Raw genomic sequence first — 16391 nt, 5'->3', positions numbered from 1 at the left:
GAATCCTTCCTCGGCTGTAATAAGTTAGTTTATAGGCTGAGGAAGACCTGTTCTGAGCAAAACATAACGGCTCATCGTTACGCAGGAGTTTTGATCACCATGTTTCTGTATCAGAAGATGGGAGGCTACCCTGTGTCACGAGGTGCCATACAAAGAATGGTTAGAGAAGCGGGTACAAACTTCCAATCGACTGGTCTTCCTTATTAGAGAAGTGTCTTAAGACAATCAAGACAGGTAAGACTTACCCCATCTTGGTAACCTAGTTAAGCCCATTTATGCATGAGTGGCAAATTCATAAACACACAATTGATAAATTATTGAAAGGGTAACCCCCAACTAACAATGAAATGAAAGGCAAAATACACAAAAGCTTTATTACCAATATCTGCAGGTATATATGTACAAGTGTGATAACAAAACAGACCAGTCTCTCAACTGCCATCACGCAACACCGTGCATCAGTGTGTGTGCTGTAATACTGTCTCGACATCTTCCGTCATTACTCGTGTTCGCCCGGAACACTCAAGTCAATTTTATAGGTAACTTCTGTCATAATTATTGGTTAGTTTGTAAAAAAAAAAAAAAAAAAAAAAAAAAAAAAAAATATTTAACATGTTAAATTTAAATTAGCATTCATAACATGGATAAAATTAAATATCTACACATTTATAACATGGAGTCTTCATAGCCTATGTTCACCTTTGCAGGGTCTATTAGAGAGTCCATCTACATGACCTGGACCATGTAGTTCAATAAAAGCTTCTAAATGCCGAGGAACTTGGCCCTTATACAAGATCCCATTAATTTTAACCGCCTTGGCTGCCAGACACTTGAGACTCAACTTTTTCTGAGTTCTAAGAATGATCTCTGCCACACCTGCAAAAGAAAATTTGTAAGAATAGCACTTGCACATCTTCCCTAAAACTTTTGTAATCAAATTGTCATGATCTGTAGGACTCAGGTATGCAAATCTGTACACAAATTTAAAGTTACAAGCTTAGGTTAAACTTGCAAGACCATACTTTTTCTTTAGAAATTTGATTAAAGTAATCTCATTAGAAGTCACAATCGCCTTCAACATCTAAGATACTCTCAACGACTTGATGAGGGGTCCAGGATGGACCTAAACGAGGTCACTTTCATTTAATTTCTTGTACGGTATATCTGGATTGTGCCTGGAGAGGATTCTGGGAGTTCTGCTCCGCAAGCCCGGCCTGAGGCCAGGCTTGACTTGTGAGAGCTTGGTCCAACAGGCTTTTGCTTGGAGTAGACTGCAGGCCTACATATCCATTACAACCCAATTGGTCAGGAACCTCTTGCAGGAACGTGTAATTTTTTTAAGTCTACTCTTGTTCCAGCAATACTTCTTAAACTTGTTGGGAGAGTATTGAATAGCCATAGACCTCTGATATTCGTACAGTGCTCTCTGCTTGATACCTGCTTGATGGGGTTCTGGGAGTTGTTCTACTCCCCAAGCCTGGCTCAAGGCCAGGCTTGACTGACTGGTGCCTCTGATTGTGACTATGGCACCTCTACTCCTCACTGGTTCTATTATGCATTTCCTGCCATATCTTCACTCTAGACTGTTATTTTACTGTGTAAATTTATGGCATGGCCTTCCAGTATTTTCCATGTATATATTAAGTGATAGCTCTGTCATCTCCTTTCCAGAAAGTATATTTTGAGTGCTTTGATGCAGTCCCAATAATTTAGGTGCTTTATCATGTCTATGTATGCCATATATGTTCTCTATAGTCTATTTCAGCAATCTCTCCTGCTCTGAAGGAATAAGTGAGTACCGAGCAGTACTTGTATAGAGACAGTAAAAGTGATTTGAATAATGTAAGCATTGGGATGGGATCCCTGAATTTGAAGGTTTTCATAATCCATTATATCGGTTTTCTAACTGACGTTATATTTGCTTGGTTATGCTCCCTAAACATTAGGTCGTCAGGCATCATTATTCTCAGATCTTTTACATAGTGGCTGAGTGAGTGTGAAGATCTTCCCACTCTAAATCCATGCTGAACTGGTTTGTGATGGTCATTGTTTTCCATAGAAGTGGAGATCTGACTTCTGATCACTCTTTCAAAAGTTTTTATTATGGGTGATGTTTGTGTAGACTGATTTATAGTTTTTAGCCAGTGCTTTGCTCCCACCCCTGTGTAGGGAAGCTATATCTGCCGAGTTAAAGAGCTTCTGGTATCTCCCCCGTGCCCAAGTTTTTCTCCACACACTACTGGCACTTTACATTTTTTTATACTGTATACATAAAATTCCAAGAGTCTGAACCTGTGGCTTAGTGCATGGGCATGTTACCAATTTCTCTCTCAATATTTGCAGTGTTCGGGTTGATATTATTCATAAAGAAACAGTTCGGATCTTTCATTTTCATGTTGTTTATTCAGGTACTAAACTTAACCTCATGTTGATTTCTTAGGATTTCAATGGCTTCCTTGTCATCCTCTGTATATTAATCTTCACATGCAAGTATAGGTCCATTACTATTGCAAGCTTTTAATTTTAAATTTGCACATGTTAAAAAATATTTTGGATTGTTTTTTGTCTGATGCATGGTTTTCTGTTCCAATTTCATTTCTTCAGTCTGGAATGATTGCTTTAGCTTCTGCTCTGTTTCTTCGATCTCCCAGTTTAGGTTTTTCTTCCTTGGGATAGTCATTTCTACTTAAGCATTTTCCTTCTTTTTCCTTCTTCTGTAGTGTCTTCTGCATTTTTTTCTAAGCTGGTTCTGTTTTTTTTTTTTTTTTTTTAACCTACAAAGGAACATGTTTCAAGCAGACTTTAGATGCTTCACTCAGTGAATTGTTCTATTCCTTACCTGGAGCATGCCTTTAACATGCAAAGGATATGTTCTCGGTCTCCAGTAGGCTATTAAAGACTTGCAGGAGCCGATATGACTTAGTCAGATAGCTTGTCACATTTTCAGGACGGTTTTAGGAACTCTTCTACTCAATGAGTCCTGCCTGAGGCAGGCTCAACTTGTGATTGTGATATTTCTGGCATGGGAGTTTTGTTTCTGAGTATGGTTTCCCAATGAATGTTTGTAAGCTCTGTTGATTGTTTTCCCAGTCACTCCTCTTATTAAAATTGAATTTATTGAATACCCTACTCACTTAATATTTTTGTACATATAATGAGTATTGATGTTAATTTGTACTTCAATGAACTTGTGATCTGAATAAATAGTATCCGAGATTGTAATGTCCCTAATTATTTAATCGTTTGTCAAGATTAGATCTTAAGTATTTTCATTCCTAGTTGGCTCTGTTATCTGCTGGTTGGGTAAAAATTTGTCACAGAATTTAAGCAGTTCTCTGACTTTGGGTTGGTCATTTTCTAGTCAATTTCCTGGTGTAACATTATTGTTTGCTCTTCGCCATCATAGACGGCAGGTTAAAGTCCCCAAAGAAGATTTCTGGCATTAAGTTTGCCAGATTGTCAAGGATATTCCCTATTTTCATTATCTGCTCTGTGAATTCCTCAATATTTGGCAGTTTGTATATTAGAATAACTAGGATTTTTTCACCATTTTTTCTCCAAATATGTCTGCCACTTCATTTGGTAGGGTTTAGTAGCTCTGAGCACACAGCCATATTACTGTGACTTGCTCTCTGCACTTGCTCATCTTTCATAATACCTGTACAAAATTTTTTAATAATTTTAAATAGTCTATGTTAACTCAAACTAGAATGTAACATTATCTTTAATTACCTGAGGCCATTATTTTAAAAAGTAGCGATAATAAAAGATAGTAAACACCCAAACGAAAAAATAAATGAAGTGACGACATTTTTCAGTCCAGGACGGACTGAAATGTCATCCCTTTCGTTAGTTTCAGATTTAAGGGATGGTTTTTCAGTTTTCAGCCATGTTACTGTGACAGTGTCGGCTACCTTCATAGTTGATGCACATGCAAATTAACCGAGTTTATCATATTAACAGTAATAAGATTGTAATATACACCTGTTCAAAACCACCAGTCCTAGCAAGAATTGTCACTAGTGACCTAAGACACCAGCATTAAATGTACATAAAATGCCTTTTTCTGCCAGGGGTGGGGGGGGGGGGAGTGTTGGAGGAGATAGGGGCTTCAGTGGCTCCCTCCCTGCACTGAGCAACCTGTTCTTTCGAAAAAATACATCACATTTTGATGTCAAAATCCCCAACAAAATATGTAGTACTATAAATCATAGTAACTCACTATCAACCAAATTTTCTATAAGCAGGTCCTCAAGTTATGTTCGGGTAATTTAGTACATAATTTTTGTGATATGACAAGCTATCTGACGAAGTCATATCAGCTCCTGCAAGTCTTTAATAGCCTACTGGAGACCAAAGGTCATACCTGGCTCCCCATCCTACTCACAAAGGCACAGGAAGCAGGGGATTCATGATCACCCTCACTGGAGAAACAAACCCTCCCAAAAATGCAAGGTGAAACAACTAGGGTTCACAGAAAATAAACAACCAATGCAGCAAACAATTCTGCAAACAAGGAAGAACACGTCAGTGATAGTCAACTTTATGGAAATGAGTCCCTATGGTGCAGTGGTAACACACACTCCTCGCACCTAATGAGCAATTTGGCCTGGGTTCCTATCCTGACTGGGGAGGCTGGACTAGGTGCCATTCCTTAATTGTATGCCTCTGTTCACCCAGCAGTGATTGGCAGGTAAAATTAGTGGGTAAGGCGATGAGTCACAATAACATGGCTGAAGTATGTTGACCAGACCACACACTAGAAAGTGAAGGGACGACGACGTTTCAGTCCGTCCTGGACCATTCTCAAGTCAATTGTGACTTGAGAATGGTCCAGGACGGACTGAAACGTCGTCGTCCCTTCACTTTCTAGTGTGTGGTCTGGTCAATTTCGTGGGTAATGCATGCCATGAGCTGAAAGGGAAAGCTCTCAGCCTACTAACATTTGGCTGTTCCTGTATCCACCCATGTAAAAAAACAAAATCCATGAGAATTTTAGACACATTGTGAATGTGAATCACATGGAGAACCAAACCCCCAAGAAACTAAAAGACAAGCTATTTGCAGATATAAATGAAACAAAAAAACTAACTGGTTTTTACTTTTGGTCCTCAAAAGGACTAAAAATGAAAACAAGGAAAAACTTTCAAGGCCCAAGACTGTGGAAAATGAGTAAACAAGGGAGAATTGTAGACCCAACAAGGCATACAAGTTGCAGGGACCACCTTGGCATGCCAGCTAAGTCACACAAACCACAGTGTGCCCAACAAGCCAAAATCCATCCCCGACACACAGAAAGACACACAGTCCCAGAGAACCGGCGAGGGCCACCACATGCGAGGAGACTCCTTAAGGGAGAAAACCCTGAAGACTCCAGAAAAGATAATCCTGAGCATGTGCAATTGCAAGCACACTAAACTCCTGGCTCATGCTACACAAATGTTCACAAGAACAGCCTCAAAGGCAAACACAAATTAGCTGAAGACAGAAGAATAGAGCCAGAGTGAAATGAGAGAGCATCCAGCACTGTCTATATCTGTATAAGAACTGATGGTAGAACCACCGGCTGACCCAGTCTGCCTCCCTTCTCCCCGAAATGAGAGGGAAGGGGGGGCAGGTGGGGGTGATATAGCTCTGTGCTAGTTTCAGGAATTTTTATCATTTGTTTACATTGTTAGGAGTTTTTTTTTTTTTTTTTTTTTTTTTGAGGTTGCTGTCTGATCTTAGCCAAGCAGTGGTCTGTTTTGTTTCGTTAACTGTCTGGGTGCCTTCCCTTGGTGGTGGCAGACATGAATAAATTTACAAATAAAAAAAATTCATAATGCCACTGCTCCCTGTTAGATGCTAGGCTTGTGGGTTAGGGGGGGGCAGGGGGGGAGGGGGGCTAAAGAGGGCTAGGTTCTGGCTTGTGGTCCTTCACGACTGATGGCATCTAGTAGTGTGGTACTTTATCCATATACTGTAATAGCTTCAGGGAGCCACAAGCATTTCCCCCCTGGAAATTATACAAATACATATTTCTGTATGTTTACACATTCAGGTAATACATAGTAAAAGGTATGCATTTAAAATATACAAATTTAATTTAATGATAAGGTTAACAAAATATGACATTGTAATGAAGGATGGGTTAGGCTGCATTTTAACAACAGACTTGCAGAAAGCTTTCATTTCTCACAAGTGACTAATATACAAGATGGAGAGAGAAACAGGAATAACTGGAAAGACACTGAACTGGGCAGGGAAGTACTGAAGAAAGACCCATAGTAAGAGAATGTGTTGAGCTGAAGGGAGGTGGAAAGTGTGGTTCCTCACAGGGCTTGGTCCTAGGACCGTTTCTGCTCTTCATCTATGTGAACACCAAGCTTCAAGACATAAGCTTGTATAAAGCATCAGACTTGAATCAAATCTGCATCTTGTGTAGCCCAAAAATCAGGCACTCAATGTAATGAAATACTTCTTCATGGACGATTACTCAATAGTTACCCCTGAGCTAGTACCACAGAGCCTACAGATCATACCTGGATTGGGTTCTGGGAGTTGTTCTATTTCCCATGCCTGACCTGGGGCCAGGCTTGACTACAGATCATACCTGGATTGGGTTCTGGGAGTTGTTCTATTTCCCATGCCTGACCTGGGGCCAGGCTTGACTTGTGATAACTTGGTCCAACAGGCTGTTGCTTTGAGGTGCCTGCAGGGCCACAATCAATACTAGCATGATTGAAGTCCAGCACTTATTGTAGGAATGTGCCTAATTTTCTTTAGATAAAGTCCACTTTTGTTCCAGCAATATTTCTTATGCTTGGTAGGGTATTAAATAGCCATGGACCTCTGATGTTTATACAGTTGTCCGTGAATGTACTTCTGGCACCTCTACTCTTTACTGGCTCTATTCTGCATTTCCTACCATATCGTTCTCTCCAGTATGTTGTTATTTTACTTTGAAAAATTGAGACCTTTCCTTCCAGTAACTTCCATGTACATATTAAGCGATGCCTCGCATCTCCAATTTTAAGAGAGCATATTTTGAGAGCTTAAGAGTCAGGCCTGATAATTTAGAATTGTACCAGACCCGTAAGACTTGTGCAGGCCTATGAGGAACAAATACCAGAATTGCTTCACTCAAAGAAGCAAGGGAAGAATGGGGATCAGGGATTGAAAAAATAGAGGAAATCATCCATAAATTCCAGAAAAATAAAAACAAATGCTCAACAGAAACAAAATTAGTAAAACAAGGCATATAATAGTTGTCAATTGTTGAGCATCCCCTGCCCCATCCTACTTGACTATCCCCAGGTGTTATCCCAGGATTGTCAGGCCAGATGTGCACTGTACTCTGAGTCGCATATCTGTGGGATCTTATCTTGAGGTTATCTTGAGATGATTAACAAGATGATTGCTAAGCCTCCCGCAGGGAGGCTTAGCCTCCCCGCGGCCCGGTCCTCAACCAGGCCTCCTTTTTGTTACACACTCCCCAGGAAGCAGCCTGTAGCAGCTGTCTAACTCCCAGGTACCTATTTACTGCTAGGTGAACAGGAGCATCAGGGCGAAAAAACATTTTGCTCATTTGTCTCCGCCTCCACTGGAGATCGAACCCGGGACCTCAGGACTACGAATCCGAAGCGCTGTCCATCCAGCTGTCAGGCACACTAATAGTGCACCTGACTAATAAACGGGATAGTGACATTTTCTCACTACTTGTGCTATGCTTGTCAATGCTGTCTGTTATCCTTGTCTCTCATATTCCTCGTTCCAAGGCCAAGGTTGTCTAGAAGATGGTTCAGCTCAGTCAGTCAGTGATTTATCCTTGATCTCACGATCTGCTGTAGTTTGTTGCTTTGTCGGCTATCTTTGCCAATATGTCCATGACAAATATCTGGGTCCAGGGTGTCGATCTTCGTCTGCCCCTGGCTTGCCTCGCCTGATGTCTTCTACCATGACTAAGCCCAATCCATTTTGTTCTGTTTTATTAACCTTTTGCTTCTATTTAAAAAAAGCCAACCTCCTTGTGAATAAGCTATGGCAGTTATTGAGAGGGTCTTCCCAGAAGTCAAACTATGTACAGTACAGTATGTAATGAAATGTCCTTTTCTGATGGAACACTCCATAGCTCATCATCCTCAACTCATTCCCTTTTTTCCCATGGGTGGCTAAAGCTTCTATTCAGGTGACCCATGAATGAGGTGAAAGTCAGCTGGTGAAGACCCCGGATGACCTAGGCTGCCATCTAGTAGCAGTCGAGTGCATAATGTACGATGTATTTTACCCTGCAGCATTGACCGTTTGCCTTGTTTTCCTCAAATTGATAATTTCCTTCAAGTAGCTGTTTGTTTTGATGCTCTTATAGTTTCAGGTGGATTTTTTCTTAGGTTTGGGTTCGCCACTGATTCCCAAGCTCCCGTCGTCTCAGAGCGGGTCTCAAGAGTTCCTGTTCATCATTCTTAAGGCTTGCAGACTGAGTTACTATAATGGGGAAACTACTGAACAGCCTACAAGAAAAGGGCACTTTATTATAATAAACGCTCGACACTTTCTCAACATAAACACCATTTTTGTGTTTTCTTTGTATGCCAGACAGGCCAAAAATGCGATTCAAATATACAAAGGTGAAAAAAGCTAAGGGAGTGTTTTGTATATTCACAATCAACTTGAGAATGGTCCAGGACGGACCAAAACATCGTCGTCCCTTCACTTTCTAGTGTGTGGTCTGGTCAACATATTTCAGCCACGCTATTGTGATTCCTCGTCTGCACTGTTTTGTATAACCTGTTATGCTACACACTGCAGGAATTAAAAAAACTATCAACAGCCATAGTACTAACAAAGTTAGAAAATAAAATGAACATACCAGTTGTTGCAGAATCAAAAGGTGTGGCTCCCATCTGGTTGACTGTGTCCATATGAGCTCCATTCTCTATAAGTGCCATGATAATATTATGCAGTGTTAGGAAGTCACTGAAATTGCAGAAAAATGTATATTAACATCACATCGTTACCCTGTTTCCTATTTTTATGGGAGGTGAACACACATTTGCTTGAAGATGGGTGATGAATGTATGAAAAGAGGAATAAAGTATGTCCACTATGACATTCCAGTGTGTACCTAGTTCCCAGCACCAGTGTGTGTACCTAGCTCCCAGCACCAGTGTGTGTACCTAGCTCCCAGCACCAGTGTGTGTGTACCTAGCTCCCAGCACCAGTGTGTGTGTACCTAGCTCCCAGCACCAGTGTGTGTGTACCTAGCTCCCAGCACCAGTGTGTGTGTACCTAGCTCCCAGCACCAGTGTGTGTGTACCTAGCTCCCAGCACCAGTGTGTGTACCTAGCTCCCAGCACCAGTGTGTGTACCTAGCTCCCAGCACCAGTGTGTGTACCTAGCTCCCAGCATCAGTGTGTGTACCTAGCTCCCAGCACCAGTGTGTGTACCTAGCTCCCAGCACCAGTGTGTGTACCTAGTTCCCAGCACCAGTGTGTGTACCTAGTTCCCAGCACCAGTGTGTGTACCTAGTTCCCAAAACTAGCGTGTACATAGTTCCCAAAACTAGCGTATATGTAGTTCCCAAAACTAGCGTATTCATAGTTCACAAAACCCACTTCCATCATTACTAACAGATCAAATTTTTAACTAATTGGTTGATTCCGGTAAAAATGTGACATATTAGGTAAGAGTTGAATAAACAAACAACAAACACCACTTCATAGATTAACTCACATGTGCTCCTTCAACTTTATATTATTCAAAAACTATAAAACATGAATTTTCTCTTCACAAACTACTACTGCTCTGCCCTGGTCTCTTCTCCTTCTTGTGTATTCTTCATATACTTTAAACCTCTTCACACTCTCATTTACCTTATTTGATAATCATCTTTGCCCTCCTTACTTCAAATTTACTCAAATACACCCTACCATCATCAACTATTCATTCAATATGACAAAACCAACTAACTAACCAGCTTTCTCATCCACATACACAAGGAAATCACAATAATGTGATACTGTACATACTTATATCTATGAGAATATCTTTGGGGCAGGATAGGGATCAAACCAGTGTGGTCCGTAGGTCAAGACGTGCATCTCGGGTAACCCAAGACGCTGGTTCAATCACCATCCTGCTCCCAAGATTTTCTTCCCACCCACATTTTCCATGATTTTACCATTCTGTAATTCAGACGATGAGTCACAATAACATGGCTAAATAGTTTATATTTAATGACTTGATAATGATCCAGGATGGACCAAAACATCATCATTTCTTTTTTTTTCAATTGTGGGTTGGATACCAATCAAACTATAATTCCACCGATCATCTGAACCCCACATGTGCTCTTCAAATAATACTATGTAACAATTATACTTTTCCTGTGTAGTATTTTCTATATTTGGAGGTATAAACAATCAGAAAATAACACTACCCCAGGGACAACAATTTTTACATTGTGGAATTATTGATCTCTGTTGCACCAAGTTTACCATGCTCATACTACACCGGCATTTCACATCCGTATGATTTTGTCAGTTTTCTGTTGTCAGAGGCAGGAGAGCTGTTTGGTCCACCTAGGCCAACAGCTGACCTTCCCTAGGATGCAACCCATAACAGTTGCCTAGCTTCCAAGTACTGTACCTATATACTATTAGGTGAACAGACGTATCAGGTAAAAGGAAACATGCCAAACATCCTAATCCTGTGCTGGAATCAAACCCAAGATCATTTTGGTTGTAAACCAACTATTGTGATCAATGCACTACAGGTATAGTACAACCAATCCTTCACTGAACACACTGATGCTACAAGGAATAATTAGCATGCCAGATATGAATGGCTAGGTGGTGGGGCATGATGAACTAGACCTCACTTTTCCCCTATAAAGGCTAGGAGGCAGGGCATAAGGAACTAGACCTCACTCCCATATAAAGAGTTAGGAGGCAGGGCGTAGAGAACTAGACATGAGAACTAAACCACACACCAAAAGATGAGGAGATGATGTTTCGGTCTGTCCTGAACCATTATCAAGTCGATTGAGTATGATGACATCCTCGCCAGCATCACAATCGACTTGATAATGTCCAGGATGGACCAAAATGTCGCCATCTGCAAATCTTCTGGTGTGTGGTTTAGTTCTCATATCTTCAAGACGCATTATTGTGACTCATCATCTGCATAAGGAACTAGATCTTTCCCCTCCTTCTGATCCAGTACTTCCTGTCTAGATGAGGAAGCTTCTCTCAACTTACTTCCTACAACTGCCCTTGAAATTTAGTTATCACCCAAGTTATTTACACGACCATACTGGCAAGACATGGCACTAGAAATTAAACTGAAATAAACAAACACATTCAAAAGTATTTGAATTTACAAAATCTAATATTTACAAAATTTTTACAAAATTTACAAAATTTACAAAATCAAAATATCACCTGATTGGCTTCTGGTATGGTACTATGAGGTGCAGTGGAGTATTGCGGTTATTGTCCATACTATTGACATCGGCACCACACGCAATCAGAAGTTTTGTTGTTGTAGCACACGGAAATCTGTCAAATATTAAAATATATTATAATAATTTCAATAAAAAGAATAGAAATACTGTATGCATGTTAGATTATAAGCAATCGAGAGATGTTTTTCCACTGTTGAGGACAAAATGCTTGTGAAGTTGCTTTTGAAGCAACAGAAAACTGTTAGCAGTTGAGTCCAACAGCCTGGTTGACCAGTCCAACTACAATGAGGACTGGTCGAGGACCGGGTCGCGAGGACGCTAAGCCCCGAAACCATCTCAAGGTAACTTCAAGGTAAGCTTATCAACGTCCCCACAGCCAATGACTGACCTTCAGAAAATGTCCCACAACAGTCCACTAATTCTCAAGTACTGTACCTATATGTAACCAGAACCTATGTGTGACCAGATGTAACCTCTATGTGACTATGTGACCACAAGACTCAAATATGGACAAACAACTGTAGTGTAAAAAGTGGAAGATGGTGTAAAGTGTCCACTGTAGAGGTGGTCATGGTAGGGTTGACAACTAAATTTTTAGTTTTACACAAGAAAAACAAAAAAAGGAACATGAACAACAACAAAAATATATAGATTTTACAGATATACATCTAAAAAAAATAATCTTAACAATATATTATGTGTGTATTACTAATAATCCTCCAGCAGTTTATGAATATATAAATAGTAACACTGAAATTAATGACATAATAAAGCCTACTAATGCTACTTACCTTGATATTTCTACATTAAGTGAAACAACAAAATCATCCTTTTCAATTTCATCTTCATCAATATTGAATTGGGGAGAACCTTCAACATCTTTTCTGGGGGCAGCCCCGTCGGATCAGCAGAGCTATCCAGGCTGAATGGATATGTATAACTTCCTGGCATCAAAGTGCTAGGAGTTCTTGCCTACCGGGGACCACGAGCCAGAACCTGGCCCCCTCAGAGAGGCACGAGGAGCAATGGCCTATACAAACCCCCTTGTGGTTGGGAGCATTCTATGTCTGCCATTGACCAGGATAGGCACGCAGAAAGGTAGGCGCCCCCAAAAAAAAAAAACTATTCTGGTGAAAATATTGCTACCGAAAGCGGAACGAGTGGACAGAACTCCCTAAACAAAATTATCAAACTAGCATGACTTCATCACGTCGCTGTGCCACCGTCTGCGCAACCCTCCCCCCTCCCCGGGAGGGGGAAGGGGGAGCCCCCAGACCCTCCACGCCGGCAATCCAAATGGCAGTTCTTGGCTGATGGGATTACTGGTTGGTCGAGTGCCTCTGGCTCCGGTTTTTGTTTCAGTTCTGTGCCTTGTGGTGTGGACTGTCTCTACCGGTGGGGTGTGAGCCAGGAGTACGATTCCACAGTACTCAGGCTGCATGCGCCTAGGGCTATCTTCCCTAGGTTCCCTGTAAGTACTGCCCTTGGGGCTTGGGGCCATCTTCCACAAGTCACCTTGGGGTCTACCTCTGCTGTATCCTTTACTGGTTCTCTCAAAATCCATGCGCCCGAATATGTGCCCAAGACAGGTCAAACCAGCCCCGTACCGGACCGGGCCTACCTGCTGAAAGAGGCAGAGCCGTGGGAAACGTCCTGGGTTCGGGCACCGAGCCAATAGCACCGGAAACCAAGGGGCCACAAGGACTACTCTCCCTGGGAATGTCTCCAACCAAACCAGAACCCGAAGCAACAGCTGGACCGGGGAAAAGAGGTACAGGTAACCCCATCTCAACCAATCCTGCCGAAAGGCATCCACCGCGAATGGCTCGCAGTTGGGGAAGGGCGTCACATAGATTGGGAGATGCCGAGACCACGCCGACGCAAAGATGTCCACATCTGGGAGACCGTACGTCTGGCAGATCCAACAAAACGAGTCGTCGTCGACCGTCCACTTCATGAACAGGGGATGGAAGCGAGACAGACCGTCCGCCAGAACGTTGGACACTCCCCGGACATGAACCGCACAGAGTCAAACCCCGAGAATCCAGCAGACGAACCACTCGTAGGGACCAACCCCAAAGAGCCAAGGACCGAAGAGAACCCCCGCGGTTCAGGCAATGAACCACTGGAGAACAGTCCGAATGGAGGCGAATGTTCGATCCGGGACCCCCTCGGAAACAGCCGATGGCCTCTGCTGCAACGCCTCTGGGGAACTATAGATCAGGGGAACTATAGATCCAGGGGAACTATAGATCCACGAGGCAGAACCTCCAACAGGCAAACAAAATCAAAACAAAAAAGAAAAACCCCGCAAAAGTACACCATCCCCAGAGGCAACAGGAACCGGTCGCCGATTAGGTGGCAGGCCGCACAACACCTTTACGCCCTAACCAGCACAATACCACTCCCTACCCAAGGCCAAACAAGGGCCCCAAGCCCCAGCTGGCCCCAAGGGCAAGGCAAATGCTGAACAGCAAGAACCCCTACGGAAGCAGTTCCCAAATGTCCTAGGGAAGATAACCCTGACACGCAGGGGCAGTACTCACAGGGCGCCTAGGGAAGGAAGCCCCTAAGCGCATGCAGCCCCGGCACTGATGAAGTACTCCTGGCCACCGCACACCACACAAAGACAGCAGAGAATGCCACATGTGGCAAACACCGCCCAGGAATTTGAGGCCAGAGAAGCATCTATCCCGGTTGATACTAGCTTACGAACTGAAGGCAGCCGGCATGGTGAGGTCCGGGACCCCCTCCCCCTCCCGGGGAAGGGAGGGCTGCACGGACGACCGGCGCAGCAGTAAATTGATTGATTGATTGTTTCCTTGGGATTGTAGGGAGTTTCTACCTCTCTGTTCGTTTTTTTGTTGTAGTTTCTTACCATGTGGAGTTTGTTTTGTTACACCTACCTTTCTGGGTGCCTAACCCCGGTCGATGGCAGATAAGGAAAACTCCCAACCATAATGGGGTTTTCCAAGGCCATTGTTCCCTGAAACCTCTCTGAAGGGGCCAGGTTCTGGCGCTGGTCCCTGGTAGGTCTAAACTCCATAGCTAATGTCCCGGTCTAACATAACATACATTGGCCCGATAAGCTCCAGGGAGCCGTAGGGGCTTCCCACAGAAATTACATATGTTGTACCCAGATTATCGTGTAAACATTAGGTTAAGTCTCTCTCTCTCTCTTATGTACTGGCAGCAGAAGTGGTTTAGGGAGCATGTGGAGATAGTTATGAGTGTGGCAAATCGATTTGAGCCAGTTGGCAGTTGGCTCTCTGGGTCAGTAGTCACGGTAGGCAAGGTTTGACTACCCACGACTCTCGAGTAGAGGCGTCAAGTCAGATAGGTGACCGGAAGTGCAATATGTATATGACGGACTTTGTCTGGCCTCATTGGTTAACATGTTGACTAGGAATGGTCTGAGGAGGCTGAATAAAGAGAGATAAAGAGAGACCATTTGGCAGGTCTCATTCTGGACAGGACCTCAATGCAGGAGGTATGGTATGGATTCAGCCGGGTTAGCTGAGTATTGGTTTAACATGCCCAGGTGGTCGCGACTCGCCTCGCCTCGCACTCGCCGAGTAGCCAGCCGACATCTCGTGATGAATTCTGTGAGTTTGTTTCCTGAGTCAAATCACCAGCCTCCATTTGGCTGGTGATTTGAGAAAGGTAAATCTCTAGAGATCAGAGATTTAGAGATTAATGATATTAGAATTTAGGATGTGACATTGGATGCTCATGTGGATCACGGTTTGTGACTCTAGGTGGTGGTGTAGGCTGGTGTAAATATTCAATATAGTGTACACAATATATATACACACAATATTGTATATTGTGTGTGTGTATATATATATGTATATATATATGTATATATATATATGGATTAACTTCTAGCTATGTTTAGATTATCCCTTGTGTTCCCTGCCAAGCTGGTACCCTCATTGTAGGAGGACTGGTACATGCTAGTGACATACATGATTAATATAACTTGAATATATCTATCCTGAGACACATTGAGTTCCAACACATACAGTAATGGCACATGACCAATCCATAGTTAATCTCACACTTGTCACATCCCTCCAGCTTAAAACCTTTCTCACTATGACCTTTTATTTTCCATTTGTTAGGTACTCCTTTATCCAGCTCAAGTGTTCTTTCACTTATCCAATATTGTCTCTTCACCATATAAACTAACCTATTATGACAAACAAAATTAAATGCTATTTGAAAGTTAAGGAAGATGCAGTCTTTTCAGCCTTCTTTCTCCTGTCATTTTTTTCTGGTGGGGCCCAAGGAACCCAAGGAGGAAGGTGGGAACCCCATCCCGGTTCTGTTCCTTCTTTCTCATAGAGTTGGGAAAGTTTTGGCATGGATGGTTTCCAAGTGAGCAGATAAGATAGCTGGGACAGTGAGTGACCAGGTTACCATCCAATAATGATCAGGCAAATCAGTTAGGATGTGTATCCTGCAGCAGTGACCACTTGTGGGTCTTAACTGGGGTTACATAATTTCCTTCAAACGATTGCCGTTTTGCTGTGCCTGTGCTTTCTGGTGGATTTTAATCTGATTTTGAGTTCATGTCCAATCCTCAGGCTTTGCTCACTTTAAAAAAATGAGCCAGATTCTGGCTCATTGCCTCCAATAGGCAATGGATGGGTCTCCAAGACCTGGTATGTGGAGCTAAGGTTTGGTAGTACTGTACCAGTGTACAAGCATTAGAAGCTACACCAAGCCAACCAGAGAGGGGGCATTTCATTATATTCAACCCTTTATATTTTGGTTGACACATTATGCATTGGTAATCATAGCCAATTCAATCAATAAATTTTGACAAGTGTGTGCATATGAATAAGTATGAAGAGGTAATAAGTAACTGAAGTAATAAGTATTAAGGTAATAAGTAAATGAATAAGTAACTGAAGTTCTTTCAGATATTTTTCAGACTACTACT

General features: G+C 42.4%; 1 protein-coding gene across 1 annotated transcript in view; it reads right to left on the bottom strand.

Moving 5' to 3' along the window:
• Window positions 1-360: 360 nt before the first annotated feature.
• The window catches only part of LOC123771901 (protein fem-1 homolog B), a 60810-nt gene continuing 44779 nt past the window's right edge, over window positions 361-16391 (bottom strand). The window contains exons 9-11 of the mRNA XM_045764681.2: window positions 11421-11537; window positions 8849-8955; window positions 361-876 (exon numbers count right to left, since the gene is read on the bottom strand). Coding sequence (XP_045620637.1) covers window positions 683-876; window positions 8849-8955; window positions 11421-11537 — 418 coding nt within the window. The 3' untranslated portion in view covers window positions 361-682. The remainder of the gene's footprint in view (window positions 877-8848; window positions 8956-11420; window positions 11538-16391) is intronic.

The sequence above is a fragment of the Procambarus clarkii genome, chromosome 38 (assembly GCF_040958095.1).
Source record: "Procambarus clarkii isolate CNS0578487 chromosome 38, FALCON_Pclarkii_2.0, whole genome shotgun sequence".
Lineage (NCBI taxonomy): Eukaryota > Metazoa > Arthropoda > Malacostraca > Decapoda > Cambaridae > Procambarus > Procambarus clarkii.
Note: the sequence above shows the minus strand (reverse complement) of the source record. Positions and strands in the feature narration are given on the sequence as shown.